Source organism: Rhinoraja longicauda, chromosome 1, assembly GCF_053455715.1.
Source record: "Rhinoraja longicauda isolate Sanriku21f chromosome 1, sRhiLon1.1, whole genome shotgun sequence".
Taxonomy (NCBI): Eukaryota; Metazoa; Chordata; class Chondrichthyes; order Rajiformes; family Arhynchobatidae; genus Rhinoraja; species Rhinoraja longicauda.
Genome location: NC_135953.1, coordinates 139,791,850 through 139,818,141, shown reverse-complemented (window position 1 = coordinate 139,818,141; position 26,292 = coordinate 139,791,850). Strand labels below are relative to the sequence as shown.

General features: G+C 47.9%; 1 protein-coding gene across 1 annotated transcript; it reads left to right on the top strand.

The window, feature by feature from the left end:
- Positions 1-139: 139 nt before the first annotated feature.
- fgb (fibrinogen beta chain) lies at positions 140-22,273 on the top strand. The gene is made up of 8 exons (XM_078407418.1): positions 140-323; positions 4,945-5,133; positions 10,850-11,033; positions 12,119-12,346; positions 13,200-13,313; positions 13,423-13,545; positions 18,689-18,974; positions 21,943-22,273. Exons 1-8 carry the CDS (start codon positions 204-206, stop codon positions 22,217-22,219), a joined length of 1,521 nt encoding a protein of 506 aa, XP_078263544.1. The 5' UTR covers positions 140-203; the 3' UTR covers positions 22,220-22,273.
- Positions 22,274-26,292: the final 4,019 nt, after the last annotated feature.

The window sequence follows — 26,292 nt, the reverse complement described above, 5'->3', positions numbered from 1 at the left end:
GCTCTCTGCACCTCCTGATAATGGTAAATGTGGTACGGTTTAAATATTAACTCATTGATAAAGATTGATAGGGCAGCAAACAATTACACCAATCTCTGCCCTTTTCCCCCTGTGGTCAGTGGAGGAACATATAAAACGAAAGGGAGAAGGCTTCAGACCAAACGGGCAGCGTTGCAGTGAGTAAACAACAAAGAATCATCACCATGAAATTAATCTTGGTGTTTCTTTTCTGCGTCGCGGCAGCCGAAGATATAATCCCTGAATATGATGATGACTACGCTGATGCAGAAGTCACAAATGCTCCTCAAGCCAATAATGAAACAGTAAGAAATTTAACTTGCATTGTGTCGTGCGTGGTGCGTGTAGCGAGTTTATTGTAACAAATACCAGAGTGTTAGTTTAGTTTAGCGTGGAGATACAGCGCGGAAACAGGCCCTTCAGACCACTGAGTCCGCACCGACCAGTGATCCCCGCACATTAACACCACCCTGCACACACACACACACACACACACACACACACACACACACACACACACACACACACACACACACACACACACTGGGGATAATTTACAATTTACACAAACCAGCCAATTAACCTACCTGGTCAGGCCCTGGGGATTTATCCGCGGGTCTGCGCTGACCAGCGATCCCTGCACATTAACACTACAGGTGCTCCTCAACTTACGATGGGGTCACGTCCTGAGAAACCCGTCGCAAAAGCGAAAATATCGTAAAGTCGAAATGCGTTTAATACACCTGATCACGTGTGCACCATCGCAAAGACGAAATATCATAAGTCGAAGCATCGTAAGTCGGGGAGCGTCTGTATCCTATACCCACAATTTTTACATTTACCAAGCCAATTAACCTCCAAACCTGCATGTCTTTGGAGTGTGGGATGAAACCGAAGATCTCGGAGAAAACCCACGCAGGTCACGGGGAGAACGTACAAACTCCGTGCAGACAGCGCCCCGTAGTCGGGATGGAACCCAGGTCTCCGGCGCTGCATTGGCTGTAAGGCAGCAACTCTACCGCTGCGCCACCGCGCTGCCCTCAAATGAAGAGGTCTTAAATGAATACTTCTCATCTGTCTTTATCATGGAGAAGGTCATGACAGCTAAGGGTGTTCAGGAAAGGGCACAGCGCAGTCCTGAAACAGATTGACCTCAGGAAAGAAGAGGTGTTGATGGTCGTGAGGTGCATTATGATAGATAAATCCCCAAGGCTTCACCAGGTATCAAAGTCGGAGAGAGGATGTTAACTTCAAAGCTTAGCGGAAAGTAACCATGTGCATTTTAGAATTTATGTGAAGGAAAGGTCAACAACAGGCCGAGCAGGAAGATTCAGAAGTCTTGATCTTACCCGAGGGGAATGGGTTTTTTGGTCTCAAGGTTGGGGGAATTTCTGGAATAATCCTGGAAGGTTTACAGGCAACTTCATTCATGATATATCTGGAAGAGGTTGGAAAGGTTTGGGGTGGGAAGGGGTGGCAAAAATCGCAGTATAATTAATTTTAGTTGTGCTTGTCTTCATTGTAGAGCGTGAATAGGTTTTTCATTGTTTGTTCACATGTGTGACAATTCTCTGCATTACGTGTACAAGTGCAGACAAATCATTGGCTCAGTAATAAACAGATATTTCCTTTGTAATGTCCCAGCATGGTAGGGGGGGGGGGGTTAGTTTAGTTTAGTTTAGTTTAGTTTAGTGTCATTTGTACAGTGAAAAGCTTTTGTTATAGAGAGTTAGGTTGGAAATGACTGTCAAGAGGAGAGATCTTATAAAGGTGTACAAAATCATGAGAGGAATAGATCGAGGAGGTACACAGAGTATTTTACCCAGAGTAGGGGAATGGAGGACCAGAGGACATAGGTGTTACAGCAGCACAGTGGATAGCAAGAGAGCGAGAGATTTATTCATTATAAATAAAAGATACATAAATTGTCATCAGTTTTCCGTGTGAGTCGAAATTGCACATAGTGAGCTTTAGAAATATATATGTACAAAGAACCTGATCACATAAAGTATAAAGTATAAAATACCTTTATTGCCGTCCAAAAACATGTTTTTGGATGAAATTCCGTTACCAACAGTCAACAATGAGAGGCAATTAAAAAAAGAAAGCAATGAAACACACAATCACAAAAACCAACATAAAGCAAAAAACATCCATCACAGTGAGTATCCTCCAGTCACCTCCTCACTGCGATGGAAGGCCAGAATGTCTTCCCTCTTCCCTGCCGTCTTCTCCCGCGGTCAGGCTGCTGAAATTCCAGCCATCAAGTCTCAAATTCGCCTGCCACTTTTGCGGGTTGGAAGAGTCTGTGTACCACGTGTACATGGAGTGTGTGAGGTTGCAGCCCCTGTTCCAATATCTAAAGGGGCTGCTCCTCGCCTTCTGGCTGCACTTCTCACCCACCATCCTCATCTCTGGACCCCCCTGTGCGTAGGGGACAGGGTGGGGGGGAGGGGCGAGGATGTCCTGGTTGGGTTGCCCCTGGGCCTGGCCAAACTGGCCATCCACGAGTCACGGCGCCAGGCTGAAGAGGGCTCTGCCCAAGCTTGCTGCCTACCCCTTTTCCGGGGTTACGTCCGTGCCCGGGTGGTGTTGGAGAGGGACCGCGCGCTGTCCACGGGCACCCTGGGGGGTATCCGGGACCGCTGGGCACCGCGGGGGATTGGATATATCCTGGATGGGGATTGTAATATAGTTGTATAATAGTTTCAATTGGTATATTTGTTTGTATAGTATTCGGGTGGTGAGTTCTGTTTTGGTTTTATTGTATTGTATATATTATTTTAATATTTGAATAAATATCAGAACTGCCCCCTCCATCCACTCCTTTAAGTCCAGGCTCAAAACCTATTTCTACTCCCTAGCGTTTGAGGCCCTCTGAGGGGGCGCTGTGAACTGTTTATGTATGTGCTGTTATGTCTGTGTGCCATTGTATGTTCGTTCTTTGAACCTGAACTGATGTACAGCACTTTGGTCAATGTGGGTTGTTTTTAAATGTGCTATACAAATACAATTGACTTGACTTGATTTGACTTGACTGCCAGGATTAGAGGGTTTCAGATTAGAGGGAGCATTTGGATAGACTTAGATTGATTTCTCTCGAAGATCGAAGGTTGAGGGGAGACTTGATAGAAGCATATGAAAATTATGAGAGGCATAGAGAGGGTAGACAGTCAGAACCTTTTATCCCCAGGGTGGAAATGCCCAACACTAAAGGGCATAGCTATAAGGTGAGAGGGGAAAAGTTTAATGGAGACTAGACCAAGTGGACCTGTTGGATCCAAACCTCTCCTGCATTGGTGCAGCATCCTCTCCCCCCCTCCCCCATCCCTTCCCCCCTCCCCCCTCCTCCCTCCCCCCTTCCCTTCACCTCCCCCTCCCCCCTCCCCTCCCCCCCACTCCATCCCCCTCAACTCCCCTTATCCTCCCCCCCTCCCAACCCTCCCTCCCTCCCACCCACCTCCCTCCACCCCCTTCCTCCCCCCTCCCTCCCTAGGAGATAGATTTAAACTTTAAAATGTGAATAACTTTAAAAGCATAACACCGATTTCAATGAAACTTGTTCCATTAGCACCAAAGGGACGACGGTGAGTAAGGTGGGCCTAAAATTGTCGCGCTATCGTGTACCGTTTTGGCTGTAGTTCAGGAACAAACAAACAAACAAACGAGAGTTTTAGTATATAGATGTGCGGGGCAAGTCCTTTTACACAGAGAGTGGTGGGGGCCGGGAAAGCATTGCCAGGTGGTGGTGGAGGGAGATATGATAGCACTGTTTAAGAGGCTTTTATATAGGCACGTGTAAGTGCAGGGAATAGAGGGATATGGATCATGTAGACAGGTGAGGCCAGTTTAACTTGGCATTGCGTTCTATGTTCTACATTCATTGTATAACACAGGGAAACATTGCTTTGTGTAATATAATTTCAAGGCTAATTCACAATCATACCTTATTAGCCAAGTATGTTTTGCAACATACGAGGAATGTCATTTGCCGTACAGTCATAACAATAAAAAGCAACAGGACACACAATACATTTTAACATGAACATCCCCCACAGTGACTCCTCCACATTCCTCACTGTGATGGAAGGAGGAAAAAAGTTCAATCTCTTCCCTTCTTTGTCCTTAATTATATTTATAGCACCTTCGGTTTAAACTATCATCTGCAGTTTTTTTCCCTGCACATATATTTATAGCGTCTTGGTTTTATTTATATTTATAAAAATGCATAAATTTAGTTGAGGAAATCAAACTTTGCTTTTATAATACCCACTATTGGATGTCTTCTAAATTATAGATCAGCAAGATAGAATGTATTCGTTGCATTGGAACTTAAAATTCTCAATAGGTGGATTTAGAAACAAATGTCGTCCATAGAAACATAGAAAATAGGTGCAGGAGGAGGCCATTTGGCCCTTCGAGCCAGCACTGCCATTCACTGTGATCACGGCTGATCATCCACAATCAGTAACCCATGCCTGCCTTCTCTGCATATCCCTTGATTCCACTAGCCCCTAGAGCTCTATCTAACTCTCTTTTAAATTTATCCAGTGATTTGGCCTCCACTGCCCTCTGTGGCAGAGAATTCCACAAATTCACAACTCTCTGGGTGAAAAGGTTTCTTCTCACCTCAGTTTTAAATGGCCCTCCCTTTTATCCTTAGACTGTGTGTGCCCCTGGTTCTGGACTCCCCCCAACATTGGGAACATTTTTCCTGCATCTAGCTGGTCCAGTCCTTTTATAATTTTATACGTCGCTATAAGAGGCAAATTTTCTTAATGGGATAGACTGATGTACTAGAATAATATTTACTGTATTTTCGAATTGAAGTCATTGAACTAAAACATAAGTTAACGCGGGAAAGGAAGTCTGAAAAGAGAAAAGCATCAAGCTGTCATTCAGTGTTTTGATTATTTTTCCACATAGGGGGCATTGAAAGACCCTCGAGGTCACAGATCTGATGGACAATATCAAGAAGTTCACAGATATCCATCAACTACTAGTGGCAACAGAAGATCAAGGTATCAGACTACTACCACAACACAGGCACAAACATCGCGCCAGACAAAGGTTGTCGACGACAAAGGAGGCTGCACCTCTTTCGTCGAGGGGCTGGTAAGGCAACGGGGTACTGATTGAGAATGATCAGCCATGATCACATTGAATGACGGTGCTGGCTCAAAGGGCAGAAATCAATCAATCAATCAATCAATCAATCAATCGATCGATCAATCGATCAATCGATCGATCGATCGATCGATCGATCAATCAGCCAACCGACCGATCAATCAATCAATCGACCGATCGATCAATCAATCAATCAATCAATCAACCAACCAATCAATACTTTGTTACAGACTCAAGGTTCAGACATTAACATAACATAACATAACATAACATAACATAACATAACAACACTTTATTGTCACTCGGCTTTTTACACCGAACGAAATTTCAGCAGTCACACAAAACACAGCAAAAAAGAAAAGAACACAGGACACCCGACCCCAACACAAACATCCATCACAGTGACTCCAAACACCCACTCACTGTGATGGAGGCAACAAAACTTCCCCTCTCTTCCCCCCGCACCCACGGACAGGCAGCTCGACCCCTACCGAGGCAAACGACACGCACAGCCCCCGCAAGGGGATGAAAGGCCCCGCGGCCGAGCCGCCCTGGGCACCGAAACGTCCCGCGACCGCACCGGGCGATGTTAAGTCCAGCGGCCGAGCCGCACCGGGCACCGAAACGTCCCGCGGCCGAGCCGCACCGGGCGATGTTAAGTCCAGCGGCCAAGCCGCGCCGGGCACTGAAACGTCCCGCAGCCGAGCCGCACCAGGCACTGAAACGTCCCGCGGCCGAGCCGCACCGGGCACTGAAACGTCCCGCGGCCGAGCCGCGCTGGCGATGTTAAGTCCAGCGGCTAAGCCGCGCCGGGCACCGAAACGTCCCGCGGCCGAGCCGCGCTGGCGATGTTAAGTCCAGCGGCCGAGCCGCACCGGGCACTGAAACGTCCCGCGGCCGAGCCGCGCTGGCGATGTTAAGTCCCGCAGCCGAGCCGCGCCGGCGATGGAAGGCCCCGCGGGCGAGCTGCGCCCCGGGGAAGAGACCTAATAAAAGAAAGGTTTCCCCCGCCCCACCCCACCCCCACACCCCACACCCACACCCCACCCCCCCACCACACATACACAGCCAAAAACAGAAACAAAAACCATCCCAACACCGACACAAACAAAAAAAAAGAAAAAAAGACAAACAGACTGCCAGAGAGCCGCAGCCGTTAGACGCAGCCAACTCCTCCCACTACAAGACACTACATATAATAAACATACAGAAGCACAATAAATTACATACAAGCACAATGCATGGTTTAAAGCATCAGCCATCAGTGATCAACAACGAGACAACTATACCAATGTCTCCACAACTGTGATTGGTAGCGTGTAGTACTAAACCTTATTAGTGATAATGCCAAGATGATCTCATTTTGAGAGTCATTAATTCGGCAAATAAATTTATACATTAAATTTCTTAGCACGGCTTGTAGGGTATTAACTCCTGCAGCCACAAACATTCCACTTGCACTACACTATCTAGGTCTCTTAATTAATATCCTCATGGCATCATTAAAAGCTACCTGAAGACTGTAAGCTAGCTTTTTTATAGTTTGACCACAAGTGTGCAGTGTAGAGTGGCGTACAGTATGCTCTGAACAGAGACATCTTCACCCCATCTGTGTCATTCTCCTTGATCAAAGTGTGAATGGGTGGAACATAAAGAGAAGCAAGAGCAATGATGTGTCGGGGAAGGAACGGAAAGGCACTGCTCTGCAGTCACCTTGTCGGGCTAATTTATTTGTTCAGCATCAGTTTGTTATATTAATTTCACTCCCGCGAAGACTTTTTGCTTTTGCTGCAGAGTGCAGCAGCCAGGAGATTCCTCAGAATGATGGGGAGTGATAAAAGGTCATGGCATGGAAACAGGCCCCTCATCACAACTTGTCCATGCCACCAAAATGCCCCCTCCTCATCAGGCTAATCTTCCTGGCTCGTTTCCCTATAAACTTTTCCTATCCACGTTTATTCAGGTTTAGGTTTGTTATTGCCACGTGCAAAAAGGGGCAGTAGAAAGCATTGTTTGCATTATAACCAACCAAATCAGATAATACTCTATACAATCATGCCAAACTCAAGTGCAATAGTATAGAAGTTGGGAGGTCATGTTGCAGTTGTATAAGACGTTGGCGAGACCGCATTTAGAGCATTGTGCTCAGTCCTGGGCACAATGTTATAGGAAAGATGTTGTCAAGCTGGAAAGTGTTCAGAGAAGAATTACGAGGATGTTGCCAGGACTAGAGGGTGTGAGCTATAAGGAGAGGTTGAGTAGGCTGGGACCCTATTCCTTGGAGCACAGGAAGATCAGGGTTGATCTTACAGAGGTGTATAAGATCATGGGAGGAGTAGATCGGGTAATTGCACAGAATCACTTGCCCAGAGTAGGGGAATCGAGGACCAGAGGACATAGGTTCAAGGTGAGAGGAAAAGATTTAGTGGGAATCTGAGGGGTAACTCTTTCACACAGAGGGTGGTGGGTGTATGGAACATGCTGCCAGAGGAGGTAGTTGAGGCTGGGACTATCCCAACTTTAAGAAACAGTTAGACAGGTACATGGATAGGACAGGTTTGGAGGGATATGGACCAAATGCAGGCAGGTGGGACTAGTGAAACTGGGACATGTTGGCCGGTGTGGGCGAGTTGGGTGAGAGGGCCAGTTTCCACGCTGTATCACTCTACGACTCTATCTAACAGGTAGAGTGAAGAAGGGTCTGAAGAAGGGTCTCGATCCGAAACGTCACCCATTCCCTCTCTCCTAGATGCTGCCTGACCTGCTTAGTTACTCCAGCATTTTGTGATACCTAGGTAGAGTGAAGCGAAAGATACAGAATGCAGAATGCAATTCTCAGCATTGCAGTGTAACAGTTGCAGAGAAAATGTCCAATGTCCACAATGAGGTAGGATGGAGAATCGGGACTGCACCCATGCTTATGGAAGGGCTGTGCAAAAGCCTGTTAACTGTGGGGAAGAAGCTAGTACTGAGTCTGGTGATGCACGCTTTCAAGCGTCAGGATCTTCTGGATCGGCCCAAAACGGGAGCAGGGAGAAGAGGGGATGACTGGGGTGGGAAAGGTCTTTGGTTAGGTTTGGACTGGTTTCCTGAGGCAGCGTAGTGTAGACGGACTCTACTGCGATACTCCCTGTACATTCACGACTAATTCTCTTCCAGCGGCCATCAATGATACGATGGGAAGTCTGGTTTGGGTGATGGAGTACGCTACACATTCTTACGGTCTTGGGCAGAGCTGATCCCTAAACCAGACTGTAATGCAACCTGCCAGTATGCTTTCTATGGTGCATCTGTACAAGATTTGCAAGAGCTGCCGGATTTCCCCAATTCCCTGAGGAAGTCGAGGTGTTGGAGTGCCCCTTCTTGGCCCTCGCACGAATATGGTTGGTCCACAACAGATTGATGGCAATACATACGCCAAGAAACTTGAATCCCTCAGCCATTCGGCACCAATGATGCTGATTGGGGCAGGAAAATAACTGCAGATGCTGGTACAAATCGAAGGTATCACAAAATGCTGGAGTAACTCAGCGGGTCAGGCAGCATCTCCGGAGAGAAAGAATGGGTGAGGGAGTTTTCAGATGACACCACTGTGGTGTCGGGTCGAGACCCTTCTTCAGACTGATGTCAGGGGAGGGGGCGGGACAAAAAAAGGATATAGGTGGAGACAGGAAGACAGTGGGAGAACTGGGAAGGGGAGGGGAAGAGAGGGACAGAGGAACTATCTAAAGTTGGAGAAGTCGATGTTCATACCACTGGGCTGCAAGCTGCCCAAGTGAAATATGAGGTGCTGTTCCTCCAATTTGCGGTGGGCCTCACTATGACACTGGAGGAGGCCCATGACAGAAAGGTCAGACTGGGAGTGGGAGGGGGAGTTGAAGTGCCCAGTCTTCCTGAAGTTAATAACTACCTTCTTTGTCTTGCTGAATGTTGAGGGAGGGATATTTTGTCCTGACATCATGTTACCAAGTTCTCTACCTCCTCCCTGTACTTGGTCTCATAATTATTTGTGACCCGGCTCACCACAGTGGTGTCATCTGAAAACTCGTTGAAGGCATTAGAACACATATTTGGCCACACAGTCATGAATGTATAGGGAGTGCAGCACGAGAATGAGAACGCATTCTTGTGGGGTACTGGTAGGGGTGCCAACTATCTCACTCCCAAATAAGGGACAAGGTGACGTCACCGCCCCGCGCCCCACGTGACCTCACCCAGCCAGCGGCCACGTGTTCCCGCTCCACCAATGGTGGCCGCCCCGGTCGGGAGGCAGGTTGCTAGGCAACCTCCTAGTCAGGCGGCGCCCGGGCATCCGGACCTACACTGTCCAGAACTATAGTGTCCGGGCCTACAGAGACCAGGCCAACAGCATCCGGGCCTACAGTGTCCGGGCCTAGAGTGTCCGGGCCTACAGCGTCCGGGCCTACAGTGTCCGGGCCTACAGCGTCCAGACCTACAACGTCCTGGCCTACAGTGTCCGGGCCTACAGTGTCCGGGCCTACAGCATCCTGGCCTACAGTGTCCGGGCCTACAGCGTCCGGGCCTACAGCGTCCCCCGGGCCTAATACGGGACAAGGGCGGTCCCGTACGGGCCAAAGCAATTTAGCCCAAAATACGGGATGTCCCAGCAAATACAGGATGGTTGGCAACCCTAGGTACTGGTATTGTGGAGGCCTATCCTTACTGATTGGGATCTATGGTTTAGCTCCATCTTATGGCTCTTTATTACAAAAATATAAGAGAAGGGATCTCAGTCATCTTTGGATTACGCGGGGATTTTCAAAGTGAAGACCAAAAGCATTTGAAATCAAATATTCAGGCTGTTGGCTCTGAGAGCTGTACACAGTAGGATGGTGTGGGCTTGGGAATTGTTAGTATCCTTTATTTCATAGAAACATCAAAGAATTTCACCAATTGAGGCCTTTGCAGTTACATTTTTGGATAATTGCCTGAAGGATCTGAAGTGGACGAACCTGATACTAAGTGCCAGCATTTGTCAGTCAAATATCTAGTCCTGGTTGGCTATCTGATAATGCCGAGATCCCTTAATGGAGGTGAGTTCAGGAATCATAATTTATTGGGATAGAATACCTTGGATGAACATTGTCTTAGTGGCATCCTACCGGGAAGGAACAATGAAACCAGCTTCAGAATATTTAAATCACCAAGTGCCTACCGCGTTTAATTAAGGCCAATAAAATTGATCGCCTTACATCAGAAGTTAACTTGACAGAAATAAGAAAGAGAAGCGTTAGAAAATAAGTCGGGATTTCATTTAAACTATGATATTCAATTTTGTTTCTGAAGCATCGTGAATCAAGCTTTGCTGGTGTTATTCAGATTTAGAGATACAGCGTGGAAACAGGCTCTTCGGCCCACCGAGTCCGCGCCGCCCAGCGATCCCCGCACATTAACACTATCCTACACACACTAGGGACAATTTTTACATTTACCCAGCCAATTAACCTACAAACCTGCATGTCTTTGGAGTGTGGGAGGAAACCGAAGATCTCGGAGAAAACCCACGCAGGTCACGGGGAGAACGTACAAACTCCGTACAGACAGCACCCGTAGCCAGGACCGGACCTGAGTCTCCGGCGCTGCATTCGCTGTAAGGCAGCAACTCTACCGCTGCGCCATCGTGCCGCCCCTGATTTCTCCTTATTGATTTCTCGTTGATTGAACATTCATTTCTTTTTGAAAGGGAGTACTTTGCCCAAATGGATGTGTGCTGAGGACAGCCCTTTTAAAGGAGCAAAGCAATATGGTACCAGTCGTAGAAGATTTAAAAGTGCAAGTTTCAAATCTTTCCCTGTCCACAAATAGAATTAATATTTATGTGGAAACTGTGGAATACGAAATGAACCGGCGTGAATCACGACACATAGGTAAGAATTGACGATCCATAAACTGCAGAAGTTGAAAATTTGACAGAGAAACTGAAAATATTGGAAAACGCCCAGCAGTTAATGACCTGCTAGGCCATTTTAATTTTAAATTTAAGATTTTCTTGCTCTTTAGAAACCAACTCATTTATTATGGACAAAAAAAGCTGGAGTAACTCAGCAACTCAGAGTAACTCAGAGTAACTCAGAGTAACTCAGCAAATCAGTAACTCAGTAAGCAGCATGTGGAGGAAAGAACTGCAGACGCTGGTTTAAATCGAAGGTAGACACAAAATGCTGGAGTAACTCAGCGGGTCAGGCAGCATCTCTGGAGAGAAGGAAAGCGTGACGTTTCGGGTCGAGACCCTTCTTCAGACTGATGTCAGGGGAGGGGGCGGGACAAAGATAGAATGTAGTCGGAGACAGGAAGACTGGTGGGAGAACTGGAAAGGGGGAGGGGATGGAGAGAAAGGGAAAGCAAGGGCTATCTGAAGTCAGAGAAGTCAATATTCAATGACAGGCAGCTTCTCTGGAGAGGCGGAATGGGTGACGTTTCTTCAGACTGAGAGTCAGGGGAGAGGGAGATAGAGATAAGGAAGGGTAAGGTGTGGAAATGAGACATCAAAGGGAGATGCAGATCAAGGAAAATGTGGAATAGATCGTTGTTAGCTAGGAGAAGGTGACAAAGCAAACAGTGATAAAATGTATAGGAAAATAACTGCTGATGCTGGTATAAATCGAAGGTATCACAAAATGCTGGAGTAACTCAGCGGGTCAGGCGGCATCTCAGGAGAGAAGGAATGGGTGATTTTTCGGGTCTTCAGTCTGAAGAAGGGTCTCGACCCAAAACGTCACCCATTCCTTCTCTCCTGAGATGCTGCCTGACCTGCTGAGTTACTCCAGCATTTTGTGATGCCTTCGAAACAGTGATAAAATGTAATCAGGGATGGAGAACTGGGAAGGGGGAGAGATGGAGAGAGAGGGAAAGCAAGGGGCTACAGCACAACCTATGTATTATGTTCTGTCCTTATCAACCTGTCAACTCATTTATTCTATATGTTCTGCTGTAACACTTGCATTCTTCACAGGTAACAATGACATCGTAAGTTCATACAACACAGAACTTGAGGAACGTTTTATTTTGGTCAAAGACAAGGTCTCAACAATACTTCCTTCTTCCATTCGCCAACTGCGTTCCCTGGTGGACAGTCTGAAAGAGAAGCTGCAAAATCTGCAACGGGCACTATTGACACAGAAAGAATATTGTACACACCCATGCACAGTTTCCTGCAATATTCCGGTCGTTTCAGGCAAAGGTCCGTAGCATTAAAAAGTCATTCATAATCTTTAGTTTCTCATTATTGTATATCTTTTGAGTTTTATCTGAATGGTGTCAGATTAGGAAAAGGGGAGGTGCAACGAGACCTGGGTGTCCTAGCACATCAGTCACTGAAAGTAAGCATGCAGGTACAGCAGGCAGTGCAGAAAGTTAATGGCACGTTGGCCTTCACAGCGAGAGGATTTGAGTTTAGGAGCATGGAGATCCTACTGCAATTGCACAGAGCCCTGGTGAGACCACACCTGGAGTATTGTGTGCAGTTTTGGTCTCCTAATTTGAGGAAGGACATTATTGCTATTGAGGGAGTGCAGCGTAGGCTCGCCATGTTAATTACCGGGATGGCGGGACTGACAGATGATGGAAGAATGGGTTGAGTGGGCTTGTATTCACTGGAACTTAGAAGGATGAGAGGGGATCTTATAGAAACATATAAAATTATTAAAGGATTGGACAGGCTAGATGCAGAAAAAATGTTCCCAACGTTGGGGGAGTCCAGAACCAGGGGTCACAATTTAACAATAAGGGGTAGGCCATTTAGGACTGAGATGAGGAAACATTTTTTTCGCCCAGAGAGTTGTGAATCTGTGGAATTCTCTACCACAGAAGGCAGTGGAGGCCAATTCACTGGATGCTTTCAAGAAAGAGTCAGATTTAGCTCTTAGGGCTAAGGGAATCAAGGGACATGGGGAAAAAGCAGGAAGATTTTAGATGATCAGTCATGATCATATTGAATTGCGGTGCTGGCTCGAAAGGCCGAATGGCCTACTCCTGCACCTATTTTTCTATGTTTCTATGTTTCTCCATTAAAAATAAATCTGCTTTTTTTACAGAATGTAATGAGATTTACGAAAAAGGTGGTAAAACATCTCAGCTTTACTTAATACAACCAGATTCCTTCAAGCCACCTTACAAAGTGTATTGTGACATGACAACAGATGAAGGAGGTAACTATGGTGTCGCTGGGATGCGAGTAATAGTATTTTATTTACATTTTGAATATCTCACTCCCTGTCGCTTTATTGTTGTGTTCATGATAACGTATGTGTTTTCCAGGCTGGACTCTGATTCAAAATAGACAAGATGGCAGTGTTGACTTTGGCAGATCCTGGGATGCCTACAAAAGGGGCTTTGGGAACATAGCATTCAGTTCAGGAAAAGGTTACTGTGATCATCCAGGTGAGACTGTAAAAAAAAACATTTAAAACATTTAGTTGCTCTTGCATGGGGTATTAACAGTAAAGATTGAATCATTATTGAGTGGCAGAGACATTAAAAAAATAAGGCTCACAGGCTCATTTGGTCTTTGATAACTAGACCCATGAAAACTCATGCAATTCTGAGGCAGGGTCGCGTTTATTGTCACCTGGACCGATATAACAAGCACATGAGGAGCTAATGAACTTTTGTGGAACTCTGCAGTGACTCTCCCAGCACTGGCCCCATTTTAAATGGGAATTTTATCCCTGACCTCGCCTTTCTAACTGGCCTAATAGGTTCAGTCTATCCAGGAAATGCAAAGATTGCTTCTCCAGTAATTCCAGGATTACCATGGGTTTCAATCATTACTAGACCAAGTGGACCCGTTGGGCCCAAACCTCTCCTGCATTGGTGCAGCACTCCCTCCCCTCCCCTCCCCTCCCCTCCCCTCCCCTCCCCTCCCCTCCCCTCCCCTCCCCTCCCCTCCCCTCCCCTCCCCTCCCCTCCCCTCCCCTCCCCTCCCCTCCCCTCCCCTCCCCTCCCCTCCCCTCCTCTCCCCTCCCCTTCCCCTCCTCTCCCCTCCCCTTCCCCTCCCCTCCTCTCCCCTCCCCTTCCCCTCCCCTTCCCCTCCGCCCCTTCCCCTCCCCCCACTCCATCCCCCTCAACCCCCCTTATACTCCCCCTCCCTCCCTCCTTTCCCCCCCTCCCTCCCTAGGAGATAGATTTAAACATTAAAATGTGAATAACTTTAAAAATTAAACACCGATTTCAATGAAACTTCTTCCATTAGCACCAAAGGGACGACGGTGAGTAAGTTGGGCCTAAAATGGTCGCGCTATCGTGTACCGTTTTAGCTGTAGTTCAGGAACAAACAAACAAACAAACAAACAAACAAACAAACAAGAGTTTTAGTATACAGGTTACGGAATTTAGAACAACGCATGAAATTCCTCCCATCCCTCGAAATTCCAACTAACTGCAGGCGCTCCTCAGTTTACGATGGGGTTCCGTTCCGAGAAACCCATCGGAATCCGTAAGTATTGTAAGTCGAAATGCGTTGTAATACATGCGATCACGGGTAAGCATCGTAAGCCATGGAGCACCTGTATCATATTGCTTGCATAACCTAACATAACTTTTAACTCGTTAGACACAAAATGCTGGAGTAACTCAGCGAGTCAGGCAGCATCTCTGGAGAGAAGGAATGGGTGATTGTCATAATGGTCCTGGGCCTCCTCCATTGTCAGAGTGAGGCCCAGCGCAAATTGGAGGAACAGCACTTCATATTTCGCTTGGGCAGCTTACACCCCAGCGGTATGAACATTGACTTCTCTAACTTCAGATAGTTCCTCTGTCCCTCTCTTTCCCCTCCCACTTCCCAGTTCTCCCACTAGTCTTCCTGTCTCCTACTACATCCTATCTTTGTCCAGCCCCACTCCCCTGACACCGGTCTGAAGAAGGGTTACTCCAGCTTTTTGTGTCTACCTTCAATTTAAACCAGCATCTGCAGATCCTTCCTACACATTACTAATATGTCGTTGAGTACTAGGGTGATGGTGGGAATGTAGGGAAAATAAAATGGGTTTGGCCTTTGTGTAAACATTGACCAAGCGTATTAACCGACAAACCTGTACTTCTTTGGAGTGTGGGAGGAAACCGAAGATCTCGGAGAAAACCCACGCAGGACACGGGGAGAACGTACAAACTCCAGACAGACATAGTCGCGATGGAACCCGGGTCTCCGGCGCTGCAAGCGTTGTAAGGCAGCAACTCTACCGCTGCGCCACCGTGCTGCAACAAATCAGGAAGGATTCTGATCAAGTGCATTAATCCTGAATAACTATCCCCTTTCTAAGCTAGGATTGCTGAGCAGTGATCTGTTGTCTAACTAGGGTGCAAGTTGAATCAGGAGCTAAAATTGGCATGTCGCAAATGTAATGCTACGGTGGTCATGGGAGATTTCAACATGCAGGTAGACTGGGAAAATCAGGTTGGTAATGGACCCCAGGAAAGAGAGTTTGTGGAGTGCCTCCGAGATGGATTTTTAGAACAGCTTGTACTGGAGCCTACCAGGGAGAAGGCAATTCTGGATTTAGTGTTATGTAATGAACCTGACCTGATAAGGGGACTTGAGGTAAAAGAGCCATTAGGAGGCAGTGACCACAATATGATAAGTTTTACTCTACAAATTGAGAGGGAGAAGGGAAAATCGGAGGTGTCAGTATTACAGTATAGCAAAGGGGATTACAGAGGCATGAGGCAGGAGCTGGCCAAAATTGACTGGAAGGAGGCCCTAGCAGGGAAGGCAGTGGAACAGTAATGGCAGGTATTCCTGGGAATAATGCAGAAGTTGCAGGATCAATTTATCCCAAAGAGGAGGAAAGATTCTAAGGGGAGTAAGAGGCACCCGTGGCTGACAAGGGAAGTCAAGGACAGCATAAAAATAAAAGGGAAGAAGTATAACAAAGCAAAGAAGAGTGGGAAGCCAGAGGATTGGGACTCTTTTAAAGAGCAACAGAAGATGACTAAGAAGGCAATACGGGGAGAAAAGATGAGGTACGAGGGTAAACTAGCCAATAATATAAAGGAGGATAGTAAAAGCTTTTTTAGGTATGTGAAGAGGAAAAAAATAGTCAAGGCAAATGTGGGTCCCTTGAAGACAGTAGCAGGGGAATTTATTATGGGGAACAAGGAAATGGCAGACGAGTTGAACCGGTACTTTGGATCTGTCTTCACTAAGGAGAATACACACAACCTCCCAGATGTTCTAGTGGCCAGAGATCCTAGGGTGACAGAGGAACTGGAGGAAATCCACATTAGGCAGGAAAAAGTTTTGGGTAGACTGATGGGACTCAAGGCTGATAAATCCCCAGGGCCTGATGGTCTGCATCCCAGGGTGCTTAAGGAGGTGGCTCTAGAAATTGTGGACGCCTTAGTGATTATTTTCCAATGTTCTATAGATTCCGGGTCAGTTCCTGTGGATTGGAGGGTAGCTAATGTTATCCCACTTTTCAAGAAAGGAGGGAGAGAGAAAACGGGAAATTATAGACCAGTTAGTCTGACATCAGTGGTGGGGAAGATGCTGGAGTCAATTATAAAAGACGAAATTGCGGAGCATTTGGATCGCAGTAACAGGATCGTTCCGAGTCAGCATGGATTTACGAAGGGGAAATCGTGCTTGACTAATCTACTGGAATTTTTTGAGGATGTAACTAGGAAAATTGACAGGGGAGAGCCGGTGGATGTGGTGTACCTCGACTTTCAGAAAGCCTTCGACAAGGTCCCACATAGGAGATTGGTGGGCAAAATTAGAGCACATGGTATTGGAGGTAGGGTACTGACATGGATAGAAAGTTGGTTGACAGACAGAAAGCAAAGAGTGGGGATAAATGGGTCCCTTTCAGAATGGCAGGCAGTGACTAGTGGGGTACCGCAAGGCTCGGTGTTGGGACCGCAGCTATTTACAATATACATCAGTGACTTGGATGAAGGGATTAAAAGTACCATTAGCAAATTTGCCGATGATACAAAGCTAGGTGGCAGTGTGAACTGTGAGGAAGATGCTATGAGGTTGCAGGGTGACTTGGACAGGTTGTGTGAGTGGGCGGATGCATGGCAGATGCAGTTTAATGTAGATAAGTGTGAGGTTATCCACTTTGGTGGTAAGAATAGGAAGGCAGATTATTATCTGAATGGTGTCAAGTTAGGAAAAGGGGACGTACAACGTGATCTGGGTGTCAATGCATCAGTCACTGAAAGGAAGCATGCAGGTACAGCAGGCAGTGAAGAAAGCCAATGGAATGTTGGCCTTCATAACAAGAGGAGTTGAGTATAGGAGCAAAGAGGTCCTTCTGCAGTTGTACAGGGCCCTAGTGAGACCACACCTGGAGTACTGTGTGCAGTTTTGGTCTCCAAATTTGAGGAAGGATATTCTTGCTATTGAGGGCGTGCAGCGTAGGTTTACTAGGTTAATTCCCGGAATGGCGGGACTGTCATATGTTGAAAGACTGGAGCGACTAGGTTTGTATACACTGGAATTGAGAAGGATGAGAGGGGATCTTATCGAAACGTATAAAATTATTAAGGGGTTGGACACGTTAGGGGCAGGAAACATGTTCCCAATGTTGCGGGAGTCCAGAACCAGGGGCCACAGTTTAAGAATAAGGGGTAGGCCATTTAGAACAGAGATGAGGAAAAACTTTTTTAGTCAGAGAGTTGTGAATCTGTGGAATTCTCTGCCTCAGAGGGCAGTGGAGGCCAATTCTCTGAATACATTCAAGAGAGAGCTAGATAGACCTCTTAAGGATAGCGGAGTCAGGGGGTATGGGGAGAAGGCAGGAACGGGGTACTGATTGAGAATGATCAGCCATGATCACATTGAATGGCGGTGCTGGCTCGAAGGGCCGAATGGCCTTCTCCTGCACCTATTTTCTATTGTCTATTGTCTATAATTAAAAATGAGTATCAGTAATTGAAAAGAAGAGAGAGCACTTCTTCTTTGTAATGGTCCTTCTGCAGTTGTACAGGGCCCTAGTGAGACCGCACCTGGAGTACTGTGTGCAGTTTTGGTCTCCAAATTTGAGGAAGTACATTCTTACTATTGAGGGCGTGCAGCGTTGGTTCACGAGGTTAATCCCTGGGATGGCGGGACTGTTATATGTTGAAAGACTGGAGCGACTGGGCTTGTATACACTGCAATTTAGATGGATGAGAGGGGATCTTATTGAAACATATAAGATTATTAAGGGATTGGACATGCGAGAGGCAGGAAACATGTTCCCAATGTTGGGGGAGTCCAGAACCAGGGGCCACACAGTTTAAGAATAAGGGGTAGGCCATTTAGAACAGAGATGTGGAACTCTCTGCCTCAGAAGGCAGTGGAGGCCGATTCCCTGGATGCTTTCAAGAGAGAGTTAGATAGAGCTCTTAGGGATAGCGGAGTCAAGGAGAAGGCAGGAACGGGGTATTGATTGCGGATGATCAGCCATGATCACGGTGAATGGCGGTGTTGCCTCGAAGGGCTGAATGGCCTCCTCCTGCACCTATTGTCTATTGTGTACTGATGATTCACATCGCTGACAAACCGGCTTTGTAATTGCACTTTTTATAACGTTTCTTCCAGGTGAATATTGGCTGGGAAATGATCGCATCAGTGAATTGACAAAACTGAGGACGACTGAACTCCTCTTTGAAATGCAAGACTGGTCGGATAACCGTGTGCATGCCCACTATAATTCATTTGTGGTACAGTCTGAAATCAGCAAATATCGGCTTTCAGTCAATGGCTATTCAGGAGTGGCTGGCAACACACTTATGGATGGGACCAAATTGCTCTCTGGCAAAAACCGATCTATGACTATTCATCATGGTATGATGTTCAGTACATATGACCGAGACAATGATGGATGGTAAGTCCGAGAGAACAGCATGTCCCTATTTTGTTATGTGAAATATTGAAGTATTTATACTTAATAATTGTGGCACAGTGGCGTTGCGGTAGAGTTACTGCCTTTCAGCGCCGGAGACCCGGGTTCAATCCCCACTACAGGTGCTGTCTGTACGGAGTTTGTACGTTCTCCCCGTGACCTGCGTGGGTTTTCTCCGAGATCTTTGGGTTTCCTCCCACACTCCAAAGACGTACAGGTTTGTAGGTTAATTGGCTTGGTATAATTGTAAATTGTCCCTAGTGTGTGTATGTGTGTAGGATAGTGTTAATGTGTGGGGATCACTGGTCGGTGTGGACTCGGTGTGGACTCGGTGGGCCAAAGAGCCTGTTTCTTTTAGAGCTGTATCTCTAAACTAAACTAAGTAAAAATTGTTTTTAAATAGTTTTAAAATTCAGGATTCTTCCATTGACATTTCAATGAAGAAAGCAAAGTTGAAGGATTTATAGAAACATGGAAAATAGGTGCAGGAGGAGGCCATTTGGCCCTTCGAGCCAGCACCGCCATTCATTGTGATCATGGCTGATCATCCACAATCAGTAACCCGTGCCTGCCTTCTCCCCATATCCCTTGATTCCACTAGCCCCTCGAGCTCCATCTAACTCTCCTTTAAATTCATTCAGTGAATCGGCCTCCACTGCCCTCTGTGGCAGAAAATTCCACAAATTCACAACTCTCTGGGTGAAAAAGTTTTTTCTCACCTCATTTTTAAATGGCCTCCCCTTTATTCTAAGACTGTGGCCCCTGGTTCTGGATTCCCCCGACATTGGGAACCTAATTTTCCTGCATCTAGCTTGGTAATCTAGGTTTCTAGATTTTCAGAAATCTAGAATTTCTGATCGAGATCTAAATTCTCCATCTTTTCCAATCTGGCTTTTTCAATGTTATGCGTTTCTATAAGATCCCCTCTCATCCTTCGAAACTCCAGCGAATGATGAAATTCAGGTGTACTGTTCCACCACACACCTACAGAAGTCGCAGTGGGATTCAGGTGACTTGGATTTCCAGCCTGCAAGCTTCAATGGTTCTTTATTATCATGTGTGCTGAGGCACATTAGGATTCTTTCTTTGCATACAGATCAGTAAGATTATGGCGATACATAAATCCAATCCCCGATGGGGTACGGAATGTATAGAAACAGCCCACTGAGTCCACGTGCAAGAGTCGCCAGGCTTTGATTCCGTTTTCACTGTCCCAGCTACAGCTGCCCATATATTGATGATTCATGGCATCATTTGATTGCTGGCCAACCCCATCTTCTGAGTTTAGAGATACAGTTTAGAGATACAGCGCGGAAAAAAATCCCCTCAGGCCACCGGGTCCACGCCGACCAGCGATCCCCGCACATTAACACTATCCTACACCCACCAGGGACAATTTTTACATTTACCAAGCCAATTAACCTACAAACCTGTACGTCTTTGGAATTTGGGAGGGAACCGAAGATCTCGGAGAAAACCCGCGCAGGTCACGGGGAGAACGTACAAACCCCATACAGACAGCGCCCGTAGTCGGGATGGAACCTGGGTCTCCGGCGCTGCATTCGCTGTAAGGCAGCAACTCTACCGCTGCGCCACCGTGACCGCCCACTATCTACCGGTATTGCCACCTGCAAGTACCTGTGGATTTAAACTCTGAAGTCGCTCTGTTCATCAATACTCTGATAATCCCCTACCATTCATGGTGGATATCTTAACCTCATTAATACCACCAAAATAAATCATCACTCACTTTCGTCTGGATTAAACTCCATCTGCCACTTTGCAGCTCATTTCACCACCCCCTTGATATCTCTCTACAGCCAAAGACCACCTTTCAAGCGATCAATAATTCTACTGACCTTCGTGTCATGAGTGAACTTACTTTAGAGGATCACAGGCTACCCAGAGAGCTGACACCAGGATTTGTTAAGGAAAGGCTATATCTGACTAAAGGACACAGTATGCTGGAGTAACTCAGCAGAACAGCAGAATTGTCACAGCCTTGACATAAATTTAAAGGAAGAGTGAAGATGAGGGGAGATGAAGATATATTGGGGCGGTCACGGTGGCGCAGCGGTAGAGTTGCTGCCTTACAGCGAATGCAGCGCCGGAGACCCAGGTTCCATCCCGACTACGGGCGCTGTCTGTACGGAGTTTGTACGTTCTCCCCGTGACCTGCGTGGGTTTTCCCTGAGATCTTCGGTTTCCTCCCACACTCCAAAGACGTGCAGGTTTGTAGGTTAATTGGCTTGGGGGAAGTGTAAATTGTCCCCAGTGTGTAGGATAGTGTTAATGTGCGGGGATCGCTGGTCGGTGTAGACCCGGTGGGCCGAAGGGCCTGTTCCCGCGCTGTATCTCTAAACTAAACTAAACCAAAAAATCTCTTGGGGAATTACGTCTAATATTTGATCTATTTTCAAGGTTACATTTTATTGACAATTAAATTATGTTACAGCATAAAAGCTAAAGTTCAAGCTACTTCCAAAAGATAATATATTTTCTGTATGTATACATCGTCCATCGAGTAAACATTGCATCTCCAGTTTAGTTTAGTTTAGAGATACAGCGCGGAAACAGGCCCCTTCGGCCCACCGGGTCCGCGCCGACCAGCGATCCCCGCACACTAACACTATCCTACACCCACTAGGGACAATTTTTACATTCACCAAGCCAATTAACCTAAAATCCTGTACGTCTTTGGAGACTGAAGATCTCGGAGAAAACCCACGCAGGTCAAGGGGAGAACGTACAAACTCCGTACAGACAGCGCCCGTGGTCGGGATCGAACCCGGGTCTCCGGCGCTGCATTCGCTGTAAGGCAGCAACTCTACCGCTGCGCCACCGTGACCGCCCCAAACTAAACTCATCTTTGTTGTAACGTGATTGAAAACAGTAACATTTAAAGGTCTTTCAGCAAAGCCGGCCATTTAAATTGTTTTGACATTGGCAGGTTACCTGAAAACCCCAGTAAGCATTGCGCAAGAGAAGATGGTGGTGGATGGTGGTACAACAGCTGCCATTCTGCAAACCCCAATGGTATATATTATTGGAATGGTCAGTACAGCAAAGATATCACAAAGCATGGCACCGATGATGGGGTAGTGTGGATGGACTGGAAAGGATCGTGGTATTCATTGAAAAAGATGAGCATGAAAACGCGGCCACAGTTCTCATCCTCAAGCCCGCAACACGAACAAATACCTCAATCGCTCCTGGATGGAGCGTAAACTCAAACATTTTTAAAGAATGTGGAAGCAAAAATAAATATTGCATGTATTTCACGTTGGTGTTTATTTCTATTTTTTTAGATTTAATTTATTTATGAATCATTAATGGAGAATTGATTCAAAGAGACATTTTTGTGAATTGACCAAAATATTAAAAGTGTAAATGAAAGAGTAAAATGTAGTCAATATGCTGCACTTTGAAACAACCCGCTTTGATTAAATGATGGAGATTCTAAGAAATCTAAATGCGCTGACATTTTGGGGGGCTTTAAGGCAAGAGTACATGGATACACCTCTTGGCAAGGTCCCCTCGTTTCAGAGGCCTTCTGAGGGTGTTGGCACGCCAGTTGATGGGACTGGCTCCCCTGGAAATGTGTCCCCTGGGATGGGGGATGAGCAGAGTCAGCCTGAGGGGGGAGGCTCGGGAGGTCCAATGTTCCACTCTGTGCTCCTTATTAGAGCCAGTGGAGGTGATGTGGGGTGTGCTGCCTCACCGGTTAAGGTAGTAGGGGTGACTCCAAAAACACCAGCTCTTTCAGTGGGTGTTGGTGAAGGTGCTCCCCTGGTGGTGGAGGGTGGAGACTCTCTGGGTGCTGCCAGTGGTGCGGGTACTCTGGGTGCTGTGGGGGGCGGGGCGGTTATGGGTGGTGACCCTCCTTTGGATCTTGTGGGTGCCTGGGGGTGCCTCTTGTCTTGTCTTCCCCAGGCCCAGACATGGGGGGTTATGGGAGAGTGCAGGAGCCTGGCCTTTCACCGGACAGCTTGTTGCTGTCAGAGGCATCGGGACCCTCCCTCGGCATTGATCCTGGGGGTGGTGTCATGCCGGAGGAGGGGGAGAGTGATGGGCTCGGCCTGTGCAGTGGGGTGAGTGAGCTTTCAGCAAGCTGTAGTCCCTCGAACTCTGACACTGGCCTTGAGCGATGTGCAGAGGAGGCTGCTGCTCCAGGTGTGAGTGGGTTGGCGGAGCGCCCAGACTCCAGGGCTGTGTCTAGAGTAGCCATTATCTGTGAGATTCGGGACTTTCTAAAAACAACCAGGACTCCCAGGACTAAAATTGATGCGGCACAGAGGCGGTGGGCAGACCTGCCAGGATTTATTAAGGATCTTGATAGTATCCTTGGCAGCAAGGGTAGTGATCTTCCTGGGTCCGAGAGGCTTCAGTTTGGGGATTTCTTGAGGTTCCTCAGGGGGAAAGTTTCTGAGTCCACGAGGAATGTGAGGAAACAATTCTAGTGTGTTTGCACATTCACAGTAGCCACATTAAATTTAAATGGTAGTAGAGCGAGCTTTCGTAGATTTCAGCACTTATCAGTCCTTAGAGACGGGAAATATGCAGTGTGCTTTCTGCAAGAGACGCACACTGTTGTCAGTGACGAACCCACCTGGCGACTGGAGTGGGAAGGGGGGGTTTACATGAGCCACCTCAGCACAAATTCGAGTGGGGTGGCTTTTCTGTTGGCCCCGACTTTTCAGCCAGAGATCCTGAAGGTGCAGGAAGTGGTGCCAGGTCGTTTGCTCTATCTGGCCATGAGTCTGGATGGCATGCCGTTGCATTTTATTAACGTGTATGCCCCCAGCAGTGGCACGATGCAGGCCTGCCTACTTCAGGAGGTGACTGCTCTGTTGAGCACTATTGATAGCGGAGAGTGTGTCTTTCTGGGGGGAGATTTCAACTGCACACTTGAGGTGCGAGATCGTTCTGGTATTCAGTGTGCCCCTGCTGTAGCAAAGAAACTGAGAGGCTTGATTGATTCCTTTGAGCTAGTGGATGCATGGCGGAACCTTCACCCTGACCCAAACGCATTCTCGCGGAGGTCTGAGGGGGGCGGTTCCCGCATTGATCGTATGTACATCTCCGGTGCGTTTGTCTCCCGTGTCTCAGCGGCCTCAATGCGGCTGGTGCCGTGCTCGGACCACTGTCTGGTGCGTGTGGACTTTAATCCGAGGCCCACACGGGCTGGGTCTGCTTACTGGCATTTCAATAACAAGCTGCTGGAGGATCGGTGTTTCCGGGAGTCATTCAGATGGGGTTGGGTGAAGTGGAGAGAGAGGCAGGGGAGCTTTTCCTCACTTAGGCAGTGGTGGGATGTGGGGAAAGCTCACATCCGTCTCTTTTGCAAGGAATATACGTGGGGGTCGACCGGAAGGCGGGACTCAGCGGTTGAGAGGCTCGAGAGGGAGCTACTAGAGGCGGAGTCTGGCCTGGGTCGGATTGGTGAGGACTCCTGTGAATGGGGAGAGTTTCAGGGGAAGAAGGAAGCCTTGAGGAGCCTGCTGCTTGAGCGGTCCCGAGGTGCTTACGTGAGGTCACGGGTCCAGATGTTGCAAGATTTGGATCGAGCGTCATCTTTCTTTTTCTCTCTGGAGAAAGGGCGAGGAGCCCGCAAACAGCTCGTCGAGCTGCTCGCGGACGATGGCTCCTCTGTCACAGATCCAGAGAGGATCAGTGCTTTAGTCCGGTCCTTTTATGGGACCCTGTTCTCCACAGATGGATGCAGCGGGGAGGCTCAGCGGGTCCTGTGGGAGGGTCTACCGACTGTAGATAGGGAAGTGTCCGATCTTCTGGATGACTCCTTATCATTGGAGGAGGTAACTGGTGTCCTGCACCAGCTCAGGAGGGGCAAGGCCCCTGGGCTGGATGGGTTGATGGTAGAATTTGTTAGAGCCTTCTGGGATGTCCTGGGGGGTGATTACATGAAGGTTCTGGGGGAGAGCCTGGCGACCGGGGAGATGCCCCTCTCGTGGCGGAGGACAGTCGTTGTCCTGCTGCCCAAGAAGGGCGAACTCCGCCTGTTGAAGAACTGGCGCCCGGTCTCTCTCCTCTGTACAGAGTACAAAGTCTTTGCACGGGCGATGGCAAATCGCCTGGGCTCCATGCTGTCTCAACTGATCCACCCGGACCAGTCCTATACAGTCCCTGGCCGGTCCATCCAAGATAACATCCACTTGGTTAGGGACCTGATCCATCTATCTCAGGGCACTGGTCAGTCAGCTGCCTTTCTGTCTCTTGATCAGGAGAAGGCTTTTGACAGGGTGGATCATGACTACCTCGAATGCTGCAAGCGTTCGGATTTGGACCGCATTTTGTAGCCCGGGTCCGGCTTTTGTACTCCGCAGCAGAGTGTCTCGTGAAGATTAATGGTGCATTGTTGGCTCCCATTCATTTTGGGAGGGGGGTTCGCCAGGGGTGCCCCATGTCTGGGCAGTTGTACTCGGTCTGTGTTGAGCCATTCCTGTGTCTTCTTCGGAGGCGGTTGACAGGCCTGGCTCTACCAGGTCCGGGGGTGGAGGTGGTTCTTTCAGCTTATGCCGATGATGTGCTCCTTACGTTCACTGACCCTGGTGACCTGCGGAGGATGCGTGACTGCCAGAGGATTTTCTCGGCTGCATCATCCGCCAGGATTAACTGGAGTAAATGCTCTGGACTATTAGTGGGTCAGTGGCAGGTAGACTCCCCGCCGGAGGAGATGGCGTTGTATGCGTGGAGCACCACGCACCTCCTCTATCTGGGGGTGTACCTGAGTCCCACTGAGGATGCTTGGCCGGCGAACTGGCAGGAGATGGAGATGAAAGTCGTGGCCCGGCTGGGGCGCTGGTCAGGCCTGCTTGGAGTCCTTTCTTTTCAGGGGAGGGTGCTGGTCATAAACCAGCTGGTGGCCTCCATGTTGTGGTACCGGCTGGCTACTCTTGCCCCGCCCTCCATCTTTGCAACTACTTTACAGAAGAAGCTGGTGGACTTCTTCTGGGGAAATAGGAAGCATTGGGTTTCCACAGCGGTCCTGAGTCTCCCGTTAGAGGAGGGCGGCCAGTCCTTGGAATGCGTGTGTACCCAGGTGGCGGCTCTCCGTCTCAGGACTCTGTGGAGGTACATGTATACGGAGAACCCCCCCAGGTGGCACGCTCTGGCCACGTATTTTTTCCGTCAGGGTTGTTGCCTACGGTGGGTTTCGTGGCTCCCGGTTTCGCGGGCATCAGTCGACCCGCCTTACGGGGTCTGCCTAGTTTCTATCGTGACGTGCTTAGAGTGAGGAATTTGGTTGCTTTCTGCCAACATGTTGCTCCACAAGGGGAGG

Bases quoted from the DNA above. Each gene is read 5' to 3' on its own strand.
- fgb (XM_078407418.1), top strand. From the start codon at position 204: ATGAAATTAATCTTGGTGTTTCTTTTCTGCGTCGCGGCAGCCGAAGAT. The intron at 13,546-18,688 runs GTGAGACTGTAA...CGTTTCTTCCAG, and splicing joins AGGTTACTGTGATCATCCAG to GTGAATATTGGCTGGGAAAT. The intron at 18,975-21,942 runs GTAAGTCCGAGA...TGACATTGGCAG, and splicing joins GACCGAGACAATGATGGATG to GTTACCTGAAAACCCCAGTA.